Source organism: Cicer arietinum, chromosome 4, assembly GCF_000331145.2.
Source record: "Cicer arietinum cultivar CDC Frontier isolate Library 1 chromosome 4, Cicar.CDCFrontier_v2.0, whole genome shotgun sequence".
Classification (NCBI taxonomy): Eukaryota; Viridiplantae; Streptophyta; class Magnoliopsida; order Fabales; family Fabaceae; genus Cicer; species Cicer arietinum.
In genome coordinates, this window is record NC_021163.2 from 45,865,941 (window position 1) to 45,878,971 (window position 13,031).

Sequence of the window (13,031 nt, forward strand, 5' to 3'; positions counted from 1 at the left end):
GTTTTCTCCAATAGTACAAAGATGAGGAGTGATTTGTGGCATTACATTTGTAACCAAGTTGACTTTATTCGTAACTCTTTGATCAATAGTAAGGTTCTAAAGCAGAACTTGATTAACGTTAATCAAAAATCATGGATTAAATCCTTGTGAGGGTTATGAAGATGAATGTTGATGGGGCTTACACCCATATTTATGGCTCATCAGCTTCTAGGAGAATCCTCTGTGACCGTAATTGTGAGTTTATATATGATCTGCAAAGTGACGTTCAGTAGCTCCTTATTTTTTTAAATGTGGGTTTTTCGCATTGATGTTTTATTGATTCGTGATAAATGATTTCATAATGTTATTTTTGAAACCGACTCACTGACCCTCCTCTCTATGAACAAGAAAGGTTATACTCAATTTACTCTTTTGTTTATCCATTTCAAAGAGATTATCTCTATATTGCATTAGATAGACTAAGCCCGCTCTTTTAGTTATTCTCCTTTCAAAGAGATTAGCTTTTTTGTTCAAATGGTGTACCTACCATTTTCTTTGTTAGATTCATTTTTTATGTATAATATTGGAAATTATCATTCTCAACTTTCATTTAATATAATTTCTTTTTAATCATAAAAAAGAAATACTAAATTATATTGCAACTGACATTTGTAGTATCGTAGTCCACCATAAAAATAAATAAATATCCACAAGTGGATATGCATAATATTTTATAGTTTCTTCATAAAAGGTTTATAAATCCTCCTAATTCTAAATAAAATTCAAAGGCTAAGACTGAGCAAAAATCAATTAACTTCTCTTTATTAAATATAAAATGAATCTATTGGATTGACATGCTTTGTTTCAAATAACGTCTCTCCTTTAGCCAACCGACTACCCAATCAGCAACACAGTCTAATTTTGGCCAACTTCTTGAAAAGTTCTGCTCATTCGTCTTGCCACCATAATTTCAATTTTCGATCATTTTTATACCGGTACTCAGAACATTTAAGTTGTGTAGTATAAACACCATTATAGTTCAACATATGATCTTACGGCCTACATATTCTTTACACTATTTATTTAAACCTTATTCTCTTCAATATTTGAATTAAAGACCTAATCGCATCATTTAGTTTATATAAAAGTACCGAGAAATTGGAAATGACCATTTTAAATAAAATTTTATCTTGAACACTTAAATAATTACTTGGATTGGATAGACATTACTAGCATGAAAATTTGATACAATTTAGCCATTTTTATGTTTTTGAAAAGAAAACCACTCAAGTTTAACATGTTCAATTTCTTGAACCGATAATAAAAGCAAAAATATATTTTCATTTTACAAGAGGAAATTGCTATGGAGTTTAACCGACCTACATTTTTCTTTGCTTTCAAGGGGTTTTTACACATCCAAATGCCAATTATTGGTTCATGAAACTTTCACCTGGCCTCACTGAAGATCATGTAAGCAAGCTCTTGGCATACAATCAAAAGAAGGAAAAAAACTACGCTCATGCCAGTGCCAAATAATACATCTTTAACATTACCACATGGAAATTAATTTTCAATCCCATAATATTTGTCACCTTGTGTTTCCGTCAAGTTGTAACACTTCTGACTTGGAAACAATACAGCCTTGGAATTTGCAGTTCAGAACAGTTATCTTGATATGCACAATCCATTCAATTCAGAACAGTTATCTTGATATGCAATCCCAGAACTAACCATAGTTCAAAAGACAATAACAGTAGATCATCAGCACCAATAGAGTTATCAACTTGCAGATTTTTCTATGCCTTTCTATTCACCTTTTGATATCTAAAGACAAGATAGTACACTGTAAAAAGGAAGTATGTCCTTATTACAATTACAACTTCAAAGCAGAAACAAATTGTTCATGCTTTTCTTTACCTTGAAAGATAAAATGAGACCGCTGAGATAACTCACCCCAGCATGATAAATGAACTATTTAAATCCCAAGCATAGTTAGGTGATAGATGACTTGCACACCGGGCACGACTTCTTCCTACCAAGCCAAGGATCAATACACTGCCATAAGCAGGTTAATACACATAAGCATTCTGACAATTTCTTCAAATAAAATAGCAAATAAATAGATTCTTTTGATAGTCTTACGTCTTTGTGAAATTTATGCAAACAAGGAAGGTGGCGAATAATTTCTCCCTTGGCTGGGGTCTCAAGACATATGGCACAATCCTCTATGAAGTTGTCAGTCTGTGGCAAATGGACAACATTAATTAGTGTTGAACTCCACAACAATTAGTTCCCTTTGACAGCTGGTTCTTTGTTCCAAAACTGAAAAACTGACAACAGAAGAAGGTTCTAAAAAACGGAGAGGGGAGTTGTTACCTGGATGGTGGACTGTGGCAAGCTATTGATTTGATTGACAGATGCACCAGTATGCTGGTGATTGTGATCGTCAAGGGCCAATAACATTTCATAGTCATCTCTGCATGACGGCACGAGGAAAGCATGAAATTCTAATGTTTATTTTCATGCAAACAGAATAAAGCGAGAAAAAGCATTCCCTAGACATTTGTGAAGCTACTACACACATAAACTTCATAAGAAAATCCACTAATCCAGATATCAAGAAAAAGAAAACTCATGCCCAATGGCGGGACAAAAACAGGGCCAATTTACTTGGGAAAAAGGATGAGGCCAAGAGTATTTGGGAAATGGGCTAGAGTGAGTCAGAAATGTGGCCAGAACCACTAAACAAAAAAATAAAGGAAATTTTGTGGAGAGCAACTTTGAACAGTGTCAACCACAAGCAGACTAGTCATGGGTCACCCAAGAAGTGAGAGAAAACGACACTAGAAAGGGGTAAATGAAGCCAAAAAGTGGGTGCTCGCGTCTCAAATCAATAAATCAACACGCACAGCTTCACTGGAAATTTTTCTGACTTTTAGGGTGGTGCCTGCTGATGGGATGGTGGTGGAGTAACCAGAAGTGGTAATAGTGATGTTGGAAAAAAGAAACACGGCAGAAGAGGTGACCAATTAGAGTTCCAACCTTTTCGGATTACAACAATGGAATCGTGACTGGACAGATCGCGGAGGATGGCATTGCTTTGAAACTGTGTTGAAGTTATTGGATAAGAGAAATAATAAGGACTCTGAATATGATAATGATGTAATATAACTGATAATGACTTGATACAAAAGAGCACTAACTATTATTTATAGAGATGCACGACTCCTAATCCTAATCAATAAGAGAAACAAACCATGATAATAATTATATAATATGAAAACTAATATTCAGATATACTGTAAGATAAGAAACTAATCCTATGAGATAATTAGATATGCTACAATGATATTAAGATATTCTGAGATACTTCATATATTCTAACATAAAAGGAATATTGATGATTCAAAATGTATATGTTAAATGAGATTATGAGACACCTTGTTAATGATGCAATGAGCAAACCCTGTCAGGTGTCATTCTACACAAGAATATGGAAACATAACTTATGTGCATGAATATATTCACTAAAAGCTTACTCATTGAAATCACGATGAGCATTAAGGATGTCATCAGCCATTCCCATATCATTAAAATCCCCTACTGCATCCTCTAATGCTTCCAATATATCAAGTCTCTGCAATAAGAGAGATAGATAAGCATTGACAACAAACTATATATATCCAATAGAACCTAATTTGAACAGATTAAATAAAATAAAAAAATAAATGAGAATAAAATTCTGATGTACACAAGTAAGGAGTGTATGTTAAGAGAGCCGAATGTTTATGTTGACATTTAGTATAAATTCTTTTTAAAATATAAATTATCGAAAAAAACAAATTTGCAGGGATAAACATGTGAATAATAAGATGAGCAAAACAAAAATAATAATAATTACATTATGCTAAAAGTTAAGGCAAAATAGAACTGTGTACTTCACTTCTTTTAGAGATTTTACTTTTGTCCCTCAAGTTTAATTTTTCCCTAAATAATCCCATAATGAAAATGTTTAGCAACTAATGCATAATACCATCTTAATTCAGTATATCTCTTTTATGTGGAACCTGATGTGGCATGCGTAGAGAGACTTGGAGAGTAATAACCACAAATTATCACTTTGTCCCAAAACTTATTTTCAAATTTACATTCATTTCTCATGTTTTGTTTGTATTCCTTTTGAAGATAGGAAACAAAACGAAAACAATGATGTATTATTTTAATTATTGGTGAAAAATATAAAACAAGAACTGAAAACATCCTCAAACCAAACCCATCATCATTTCTCTTTCTCTCCATCCAAACTACCCAGAGTGAACAAGAGTCTATGGTAAAACTAATATTGATGTCTTGTGCAAGGAAAGTTCTAAGGGTAAAGGAGAATAATGATACCATATCAATAGCAAAAATAAATCAGGGTGCAAAACAAGTGTTACATATTACATCTATCATCCCCTATGGATCTCGATCCAAGGACATCCAATGTATATGACCTAAAGTAAACTAAATGAAGATAGAGAATCTACTAAGGATTAGGCCTACACATTCACAACAACCATAGAAAAAGTAGCAGTGAAGAGACTCAACCAAAAATCAAGATAATGATCTTTTGATTTATAAAAGATTCCTTCTAGGAAATATAAAAGCACTAAAAACGATATTCAAATGAGAACATTACAAGAAAAATAACATTACAAAATCAACATTGCATCCAGAGAGGTAAAATAAGAAAAGAAACAGGGGAAATGGTAAGAAAATACCATGTCTAGGTCCATATCTAGAGGAAACCGAGGGCGCCTTCCTCTAGATGATATGGCAGGTCTTGACGACCGAGTTGTCATGCGACTCCTCAACTGTGAAATTCTATTAGTATGAGGAACTTGAGGCACAGTTCTCCTCCTATTTGAAGGATCTTGATGAGGTCGTGAACGAGGCTGTCTATTTTCCCTTGGAATCCGTGCCTGTATAAATAAATATAGATAGACCATTATATAACACATTAAGCACTGCTGCACAAATAACAAACTCGTTACTCTGGCAGCAATCAGTTACCAATTCTCTATATATAATCCATACTTTGATAAGTTAAGGACTTAAGGGGCATGTTCAAGGTTCAAGATACCAATTCCACTAGTCAAATGTGGGAGTGAAAGGGGAGAGCTACATATGATCAGTAGGATGTTGGATAAGAAACCAGAAAATACCGAGCCCTACTGTTTAAAATTATGAGTTCTGGTTAGTTACTAATATTTTTCTTGCAGCCTATCAATGATCAATGATATGGATACAAATAACAGCAAACCTTACTCATTGCAAATCCCTTATGACTTCTGGTTAGTTACTGATATTTTTAATGTGCTTTCAAGTGCACTTGGCACTCCCTCCTTTAAATTCCACATTTGAGTCTCTTAAAATATACTTAGAAAATGAGTAAATCATGACATACAGAGGAAAAATTGACAGCAAATTAGGCACAGGTCATTTTAGTGTCAATATACAAAAGAAAGCATCTTACTAACACGATATTTGGTATAACTCATAAAAGAAATTTTGCTTATAAAGAAAGGAGATCTCTAATATATATTTAAATCAGAGAAAAACAGGGAGAGACTTAGTTACAGGATGAGGTATCTCGTGACTATCAATTGATGTATGCAGAAGATCCCCTGCATGCTGCAGCTGCCAAGCTAAATGTTCATCCATCTGCAGAAAATCAACCGATAACAAGTTATAGTAAATAAGTACATGCTTAAAGTCTTAAATGACAACTTACATAAAAATTGAGCAAAAGAAGATAGCTGACCCCACTGCCTTCAAAATCATGATACAGTTGTTCTTGGAGTTCACGTGCCAATATCTCATCTGCTTCTAATTGCCTTGCCCGAGCATCCGAACTATTGTTGCCAATGTCATTTAAACCTTCATTAAGTCCATTAGTGAAACTTGGTATGGTAAACAACTCATCTAATTCAGGATCCAAGACACGGTTCCATGATGAACATGATGCTTCCCCAGATGAATTTCCAATTATAGTTTTAGAACTATGAGATGCTTCACTAGAATTTCTAGAAGATGATTCACGTTTCCTTTGCCTTTTGGTCAGTGAGTCAGCAGTAGGATGAGGTGTAGTTGACTGACCTACCTCTGGATTAATCAGTGAGGCTGGTTGAGGTGTATGATGAGATAGAGAACCAGGAACACCGTGGCCACTTTGACTGCTCTCAGTGTAACTTCTGTCCGGTCTGTTTATATTCTGCCTGTTAATAAATCTTCCAACATTATAATTTCTCCAACCACCTTGTCTCTCCCAGTTTTCAAATGAATTTCTTGAATTATTACTGGTACCACTGGCCTCTTCATAATTGATCGCAGGGCTGCAAAAGACGCACTTTGAATGTCCTTAATCTCATCATAAAATAGTCAAAAGAAATGACAGATGGGATGATATAAACATTTAGGCAATCAAAAAGAAACTTGACATATATGTCTAAATGTCATGTCATTTGACTCATTTTACTTTCCAAAATAAGTCTACAGACATCAGGTTTCAAAATTAGTTAACCACCCCTAATTCTGACTAAATGTGCCTTTAACATAGACTTTACCATGTTCCAACAAGTCAGTGCAATTTAAAATTTTTTAGGTTCAAATAGTCAAGATTACATCCATGGTAATCTAATTTCATGCAATTTGAACCACTCATGCAATTTGAGTTTAAGTAATGAAAGAAGTAATCTAATTTCATTTTCAGGTGTGGCTTCAAAAGTTGAAATCACATCCATTTATCTAAAATACTCCCTTGCCTTCATTGTGGAAGGCATAGTTCAACAGTGACTACCTATTAATGCATGGACTTCATAAAACCTAATGAAACAATATCTGGCAAATTTAATGTCCAAAAGCATACAAATTTATGCTGGCAACAAATAGACCAAGAAAATAAATGACGAAACGAACCCAATTTTTTTAAAAATTGCAAATTGGATAGTTTGGTTGTCTTTCCAAATTGTTTTTTCATTTATGAATTTATTAACAGGTTATTCATATATTTAATAAATGCATGCCGAGGAACCTTGCCTAACTCTTGGTGCAAAGGCAGCAAGATTTTTGGGAAAAGGTGATATGACCCCAAGGTCGTTGACCAAGAAACACTTCAATCTGAAACACAGCCAGATTACCTGCTATCAGTGTGAATAGCTCCAGCATTAGTTCCATGGGATGAAGGATGAACAAGTACTCCCTTTCCTTTCACTCTACCACTACCTCTCTCTTCAGCAACTATATCACCAACACTAATTTGAGATGTTGTATTGCTAGAAACTGAATGCCCAGCACGGATCTGTGCCACATTATTGGTTTGAAGGCTGCTCTGTTCAGCTGATTGTTTTGCCCTAGTTGCAATATTTTGAGGTGAAATGCACCCATTTCTTACCAATCTCTTGTGCCCTCTACCTATTGGAGCAGTGGAGAGACGAGAAGGCAAAGAAACATGTTTTTCAGCTTTCGATTGAGATTGTGAATCATTAAACAGAGAAATACTCTTGCCACGGTCCATAAATATATTAGGACCTGGAAGTGTTTTGTCATCTAATTTACACTTTCCAGTGAAGGCATCTCTTGATGTATTAGAAGAATCGGTGATTAATGGTAACGTAGAATTCCCAATACTTGCTTTCAATTCTTTCTTGTCTTCAATCATGTTATCTCTTGATCCACAATGTGAGAGAGCTGGTTTTGGTTGTTGGAACTTTCCACTCTCTTCAGTCAAATCTAAAACAGGAATACGCCCGTGAGATGACTTAGGAGGAATCTTAGAGCTTACAGTTTTCCCTTTCTCCATCTTTTCAACTTTGGAGTGTGATGTCCCAAATCCAAAAACTTTCTCAGTTTGAGCTCTCCTAAAGATGGGAGCATTTTGAGAAGGATGAGGTCTACCCGAGGTTGAAGAACTCCCAATACTTGCTTTCAATTCTTTCTTGTCTTCAATTGTGTTATCTCTCGATCCACAATGTGAGAAAGCTGATTTTGGTTGTTGGAACTGTCCACTCTCTTCAGTCAAATCAAAAACAGAAATATGCCCATGGTGAGATGACATAGAAGGAATCTTAGAGCTTATAGTTTTCCCTTTCTCCATCTTTTCAGCTCCACTAGAGCGTGATGTCCCAAGTCCAAAAACTTTCTCAGTTTGAGCTCTCCTAAAGATGGGACCCTTCTGAGAAGGATAAGGTTTATCTGGGGACAATATTATATAGTTGCTGCAGTTACTTATTTCATCAGTAACAGGAAAACCCTTCTCCCTCTTCTCAAGATTACCAACGCATTTTCGATCATTGTTCCCAGCATTTGATCTATCCGGAGTATCAGGAACATCATTGTTCCCAGCATTTGATCTATCCGGAGTATCAGGAACATCCGCAATATGAACAAATTCCATATTCTCCTCCATACCCTGTTTTTCATTTTATATATATAACTATCAAGAAAATCCCATAAAACATAAATAATTATAATTGACAGCAACTTATTTGCATTAAAATTAAAATGTTCTACAGACTGAAAGAACTCTGGATATACAAATTCCACAAATGAACAAGAAATAAAGAAATAAACACTTCACTCCACAATATTGAGCATAAAAATGATTGCCAGGAATATAACAAAATATTTTGTGGGTATATGAAAGACACTTTAACCAAAATAATTTAAGAGAAGATATTCAAAAAGACAAAGTGAAGAATAATACAACAAGAGTGAAGAATAAGAGATCCTCCTTAAAAGAAGAGAAGAAACAAACATCAGAAAACCAAAGATATCAGTGTAGCAAGACAATCCAATTCCTCAACATATTTTTTTCGAAAACGCCATAGGACCATGCACTTAACACTATATGGTAGCTAAATGTCTAATCTTATCTGAACGCAGTTGCTTATATAAAGAAAAATCCCCAAAAATGGAATCTCACACCTCTAACCATACACGCCAAAGGGTAGAAAACAATGCGCATTTGAATATTTGACATCTAAAAAATTGCACTGTGCAAGCATCTTGAGCACACCCAACGCACTCCAAAAATACTGAACAAAGAATTCCAAAATGCCATAGCAGCAGAACAGTGTAAGAAAGGATGAGGAACTGATTTTGAGCTTACATCAAGATAAAAAAAGACATTTCAGGGGGTACTGTGTCCACATTTTCATATATACCCAAAAATAATTTCATTATTGATAGAACCAGAATTACAGTGAAACAGAAATAGTGTTATTTATTGGAAAAAGTAACTATTACAGAATAAAATTCCCCTGTAGCCCTGAGTTAATGCTCCTCATAGAAAAGATTATTCGCTCTGCCCAACCTCTAAGGTTCTAAAATAAAATAATCTATAATGCCATACTAGCCCTTCCCTCTAACTGTACTGCCTACTCTAAATAACTGGTCACCTCAGTAATCCCCGATTCAGCCCATCTGTTGGGCTAAGGCCAAATCCAGTATCCTAATAGTTAACAAATTGGTAAAATATAATTAAATAAATGTTGCAGTGTATTAATATAAAAAAATTAGCACCAACAGGACAAATCTAAAGCTTACCACCACCCCTTTCTGTGAGTAAAAAAATAGTTCATATTTCTACGGATAAAAAAACTTTTGGAAAGTTAAGTTTTACAAAATTTTAGCTTTTGATGAAGCACCAAAAAAAATCCTATATCCAAATTTTTCAAAATTTGAAATTCGTAACTTTCAGTTTTCTTTACAACAAGCACTTTAGGGCTTTAGAAAAGTGGGGAAAAAACCAAGCATACACCTAATCATGAATAATAAATTACATTATGGTGCACCCCATCAAAGTTAAGCTACACGACAATTTTGATTCTGACTTTAAATTAATAAACCATGATCTAAAGATGCTAAGCATGATGGAATAGAAATCTCATGATCATCTATTCTAGTGAAAGACAATGGATAATGATCATAGAACTAATTTTTCCAGTCATACACAAATGCAGTAAACAAAGTAGATATTTCATCCAGTGTTTTAAATTGCAGACCACATAATGTGGTGCTGCCAGCTGGCCACAGCATCTCAGTCTGTGATTGCAGACCACATAGGCCATTGTTGGCCCTCATCAGCTCGCATAGCCTTAACATAACCGCAACTGCAAATTAAAACCCTAGTTTCATCTATCACCAAAAAAAAATGAGGGTTAGAACCTAGGGCTCAGGGGTCACAAATTCAAATATAAACCTATAAAACAATTCAACCTGTTTCTGAAAGCCACAATCAACACTCAACATGACAGTTTGAATAGGAGACAACAATTTTGAAATGAGCCCTAAAGGAAAGCATAGATGAGCAATTGCAGTTGAAATTCGAAACTAAACCCAGTAAAAATTGAAGTGAAAGCAAAATGCCTACCCTAAGAAAACAAAAAGATGAATTCAAAATTGAAGGAAATGTTCATTTCTCATCAAAAAAAATGAAATCCCATAAATTCACTATAAACAATAATCTGACTTCACTGATTGATGAGTTCAATAATCACAAAGGGGTGGGATAATTATTCATGGCATTAACGTATCACAAAATCATAGAAATAATTAAATAAAACTGAAAATGAAGTTGCTTCACTGCATCAACATGATTTTTCATGGTATAACCTTATCACAAAACCAGACAAATAATTAAATAAAACTGAAACTTCAAACAAATGCACGAAAAATTAGAAAACAAAGCGAAGCACCATCAATCCAAGTTAATAAGAATTTGACAATACCTATTGATTGGGAAAAAAAAGATCGAATTGTTCAAAACCCGAAAGAAAACATGCAAAAGAAATTACTAAATGATAAATGAAAAGAAAAAAAATCTAACGTATTTTAAAAAACAGAATTCAAACAATAAAATAAAATATTAAAAAAAAAAATACCTGATTAGTAGCAAGATTGAAAAGTGAGAAAGAGAGAGAAAGGCATGAGAATTTATAAGTGCGGTTAGCGGGTTCGATCTGTTGCGATGGAAGAAAATGTGAATTCGGGTCGGGTTAATCGGGTCGGGTTAATCGGGTCGGTTTGATTCGGTGAATTTAAGTTGTGGAAACTGGAAAGAGCCCAAAAGCTTAAACAAGAAGATATTAAGATAACAACCACATGGCATTGGGCGGTGAAATCAAATTTCGCCTCAATCCTAAGTTTCTTTTTAAAAGGAAGGACTTGTAAAAAAATAACGGAAGTACACTGTAAAATAATAAAAGTACACTCTCAAAATTTATAATTTTTATCTTTAAATACTAGTTTGATAAATAAATATCAATATTATTATATTAAATATTTTATTTTAAATTTAAAAATTTAAAATTTTTTAATTGTACATAAATATATAATAATATTTAGCATCTCTTTTAAACATTTTTCTTCTTGCAATTTGACAAATCATATTAATATTTGAGTTTAAGAGATGTCCAAATAAAAATAAACTTTAACCTTGCAAAAGTTATATTTGAAAGGGAGGGAATACAAATCATATATGTCAAATTTGTATTTTTATACAAGATGGTGTTTACATAAACTCAAACATTTAAAAATGGTATAGCAAACTCTCACTAATTTGAAATAATAAAAAAACTTTAATCAATTTCATAACGGTAGTAGAATATCCACGCAAATCGACAAATAATATTTCTATAAGTATTTTAACAATACTTGTATATTTGAGTTGTCACATAATATGGAATATTGATAATCATCTGTGGAGTTATTTATAATTTTGTGAGGGACAAATAAAAAGAAAAAATATTTTTTTAAAATAATATATTAAATTTAACTAATAAGAAAAAGATTATAATAATTTTTACTTATACAAAATATAAATTAAAGAAGTAAAGAGGAAATAACAAATGACAATGGTCATTTAAAAAATTGAGTTCGATAATCTTTTAAAGAGTTAAATTCATATAATTGATGTTGTATTAAAAATATTAGGAATATCTTTTTTTGGTGTAAACAATTAAGTTATTTGTAAGTAAATCATCGTCCATTTTAAAAAATTTTACCATGTATCCTCGCACTTATACCCAATATTTTATATAAACTACCTATTTTACCATCTTTTTCAAAAAAATGGTTTTTTTCTACCACGCTAAATTCAACTTAGGTTTCAGAAAACTTAAAAAAAAAAAAAAAAGTTTCTAAAACTCATGTGTTTCAAAAAATTTGAATTTCGTATAGCGAAAAACTTATTTCAAGTTTTCGGTACAAAGTTCAAATTTTTTGAAAAATATGTGTTCCGAACAACTTTTTTTTTAAGTTTTCTGGAACTCAAATTGAATTTAGTAAGGTAGAAAAAGTTTTTTAAAAAAAATAAAGAAAATGGTAAAATAGGTAGTTTGTATAAAATATGGGGTAGGAGTATAAGCTTTGGGTGCGTGGTAAAACTATCTCCATTTTATTTTATGAGATTTGTGTTTACAATTTACATTAATGACAAATCTCTCCTTGTAACTATGTAAAATTAAGGTTTAAATATGATTATAGTTATTACAATTATAACATATTTTTTATTTTAGTTTCTATAAGTTTTTATATTTGAGTTCAGTACCTGCAAACTCAAAAACAATTGTTTTTAGTTGGACCACATGACGTAATTTTATTGAACTGCGTATGTCATCAAAGACTAAAAGCAACAATTTTGAAACTGCAGGAATTGAGTATAAACAAAAAAAACTTACAGGAACTAAAATCAAAAGACTTATAATTGGAAGGACTAAAATCATATTTAAACCTATAATTAATTTGCATTAAGAGGGAAATGCAAAATTTTAGAATAACATTGGATTGCATAAAATAGATACAAATTGTTACATATTTTTAAAGATAATTTTCTCTTTTGTCAGTTATTGTCATGACACGTAAGTAATATGACAACAATGTATAAATATTATGTCACAAAAATTTCTAATACCGCTAAGATGGAATTAATTTTCACATTCATCATACAAGGCATGCTTTCTTTCTTAGAACCAAGATGGTTTGAAGAACAATTTTTTATCTTATTTTGATAA

The 13,031-nt window shown here is 32.7% G+C and overlaps 1 protein-coding gene across 9 annotated transcripts; it reads right to left on the reverse strand.

The window, feature by feature from the left end:
* Nucleotides 1–1,300: 1,300 nt before the first annotated feature.
* On the reverse strand, nt 1,301–11,063 carry LOC101513161 (uncharacterized). 9 transcript variants are annotated; one of them, XR_189710.4, is made up of 11 exons: nt 10,902–11,057; nt 10,023–10,155; nt 7,158–8,428; nt 5,783–6,353; nt 5,599–5,682; nt 4,740–4,940; nt 3,519–3,616; nt 2,356–2,455; nt 2,122–2,220; nt 1,897–2,034; nt 1,301–1,803 (listed from the first exon to the last, which is right to left on the reverse strand). XR_189710.4 is itself a non-coding variant. In XM_004497696.4 (11 exons), the coding sequence occupies exons 2-10, from the start codon at nt 10,086–10,088 to the stop codon at nt 1,972–1,974; spliced, it is 2,553 nt and encodes an 850-aa protein (XP_004497753.1). In that variant the 5' UTR covers nt 10,089–10,155; nt 10,902–11,058; the 3' UTR covers nt 1,301–1,803; nt 1,933–1,971. The 9 variants fall into 9 exon arrangements, 6 of the variants coding, with proteins under 6 accessions (XP_004497753.1, XP_004497752.1, XP_012570409.1 ...); XR_189709.4 differs by having other exon boundaries at nt 1,301–1,822; XM_004497696.4 differs by having other exon boundaries at nt 1,933–2,034; nt 10,902–11,058.
* Nucleotides 11,064–13,031: the final 1,968 nt, after the last annotated feature.

What these genes read in the sequence shown, in the direction of transcription:
- LOC101513161 (XM_004497696.4), bottom strand. Translation starts at nt 10,088, where the DNA reads ATGGCCTATGTGGTCTGCAATCACAGACTGAGATGCTGTGGCCAGCTG. An exon ending in GTCACGAGATACCTCATCCT is followed by an intron (nt 4,941 to 5,598) that starts GTAACTAAGTCT and finishes TTATTTATACAG; the next exon opens with GCACGGATTCCAAGGGAAAA. An exon ending in GCTCATCGTGATTTCAATGA is followed by an intron (nt 2,456 to 3,518) that starts GTAAGCTTTTAG and finishes GCCGTCATGCAG; the next exon opens with AGATGACTATGAAATGTTAT.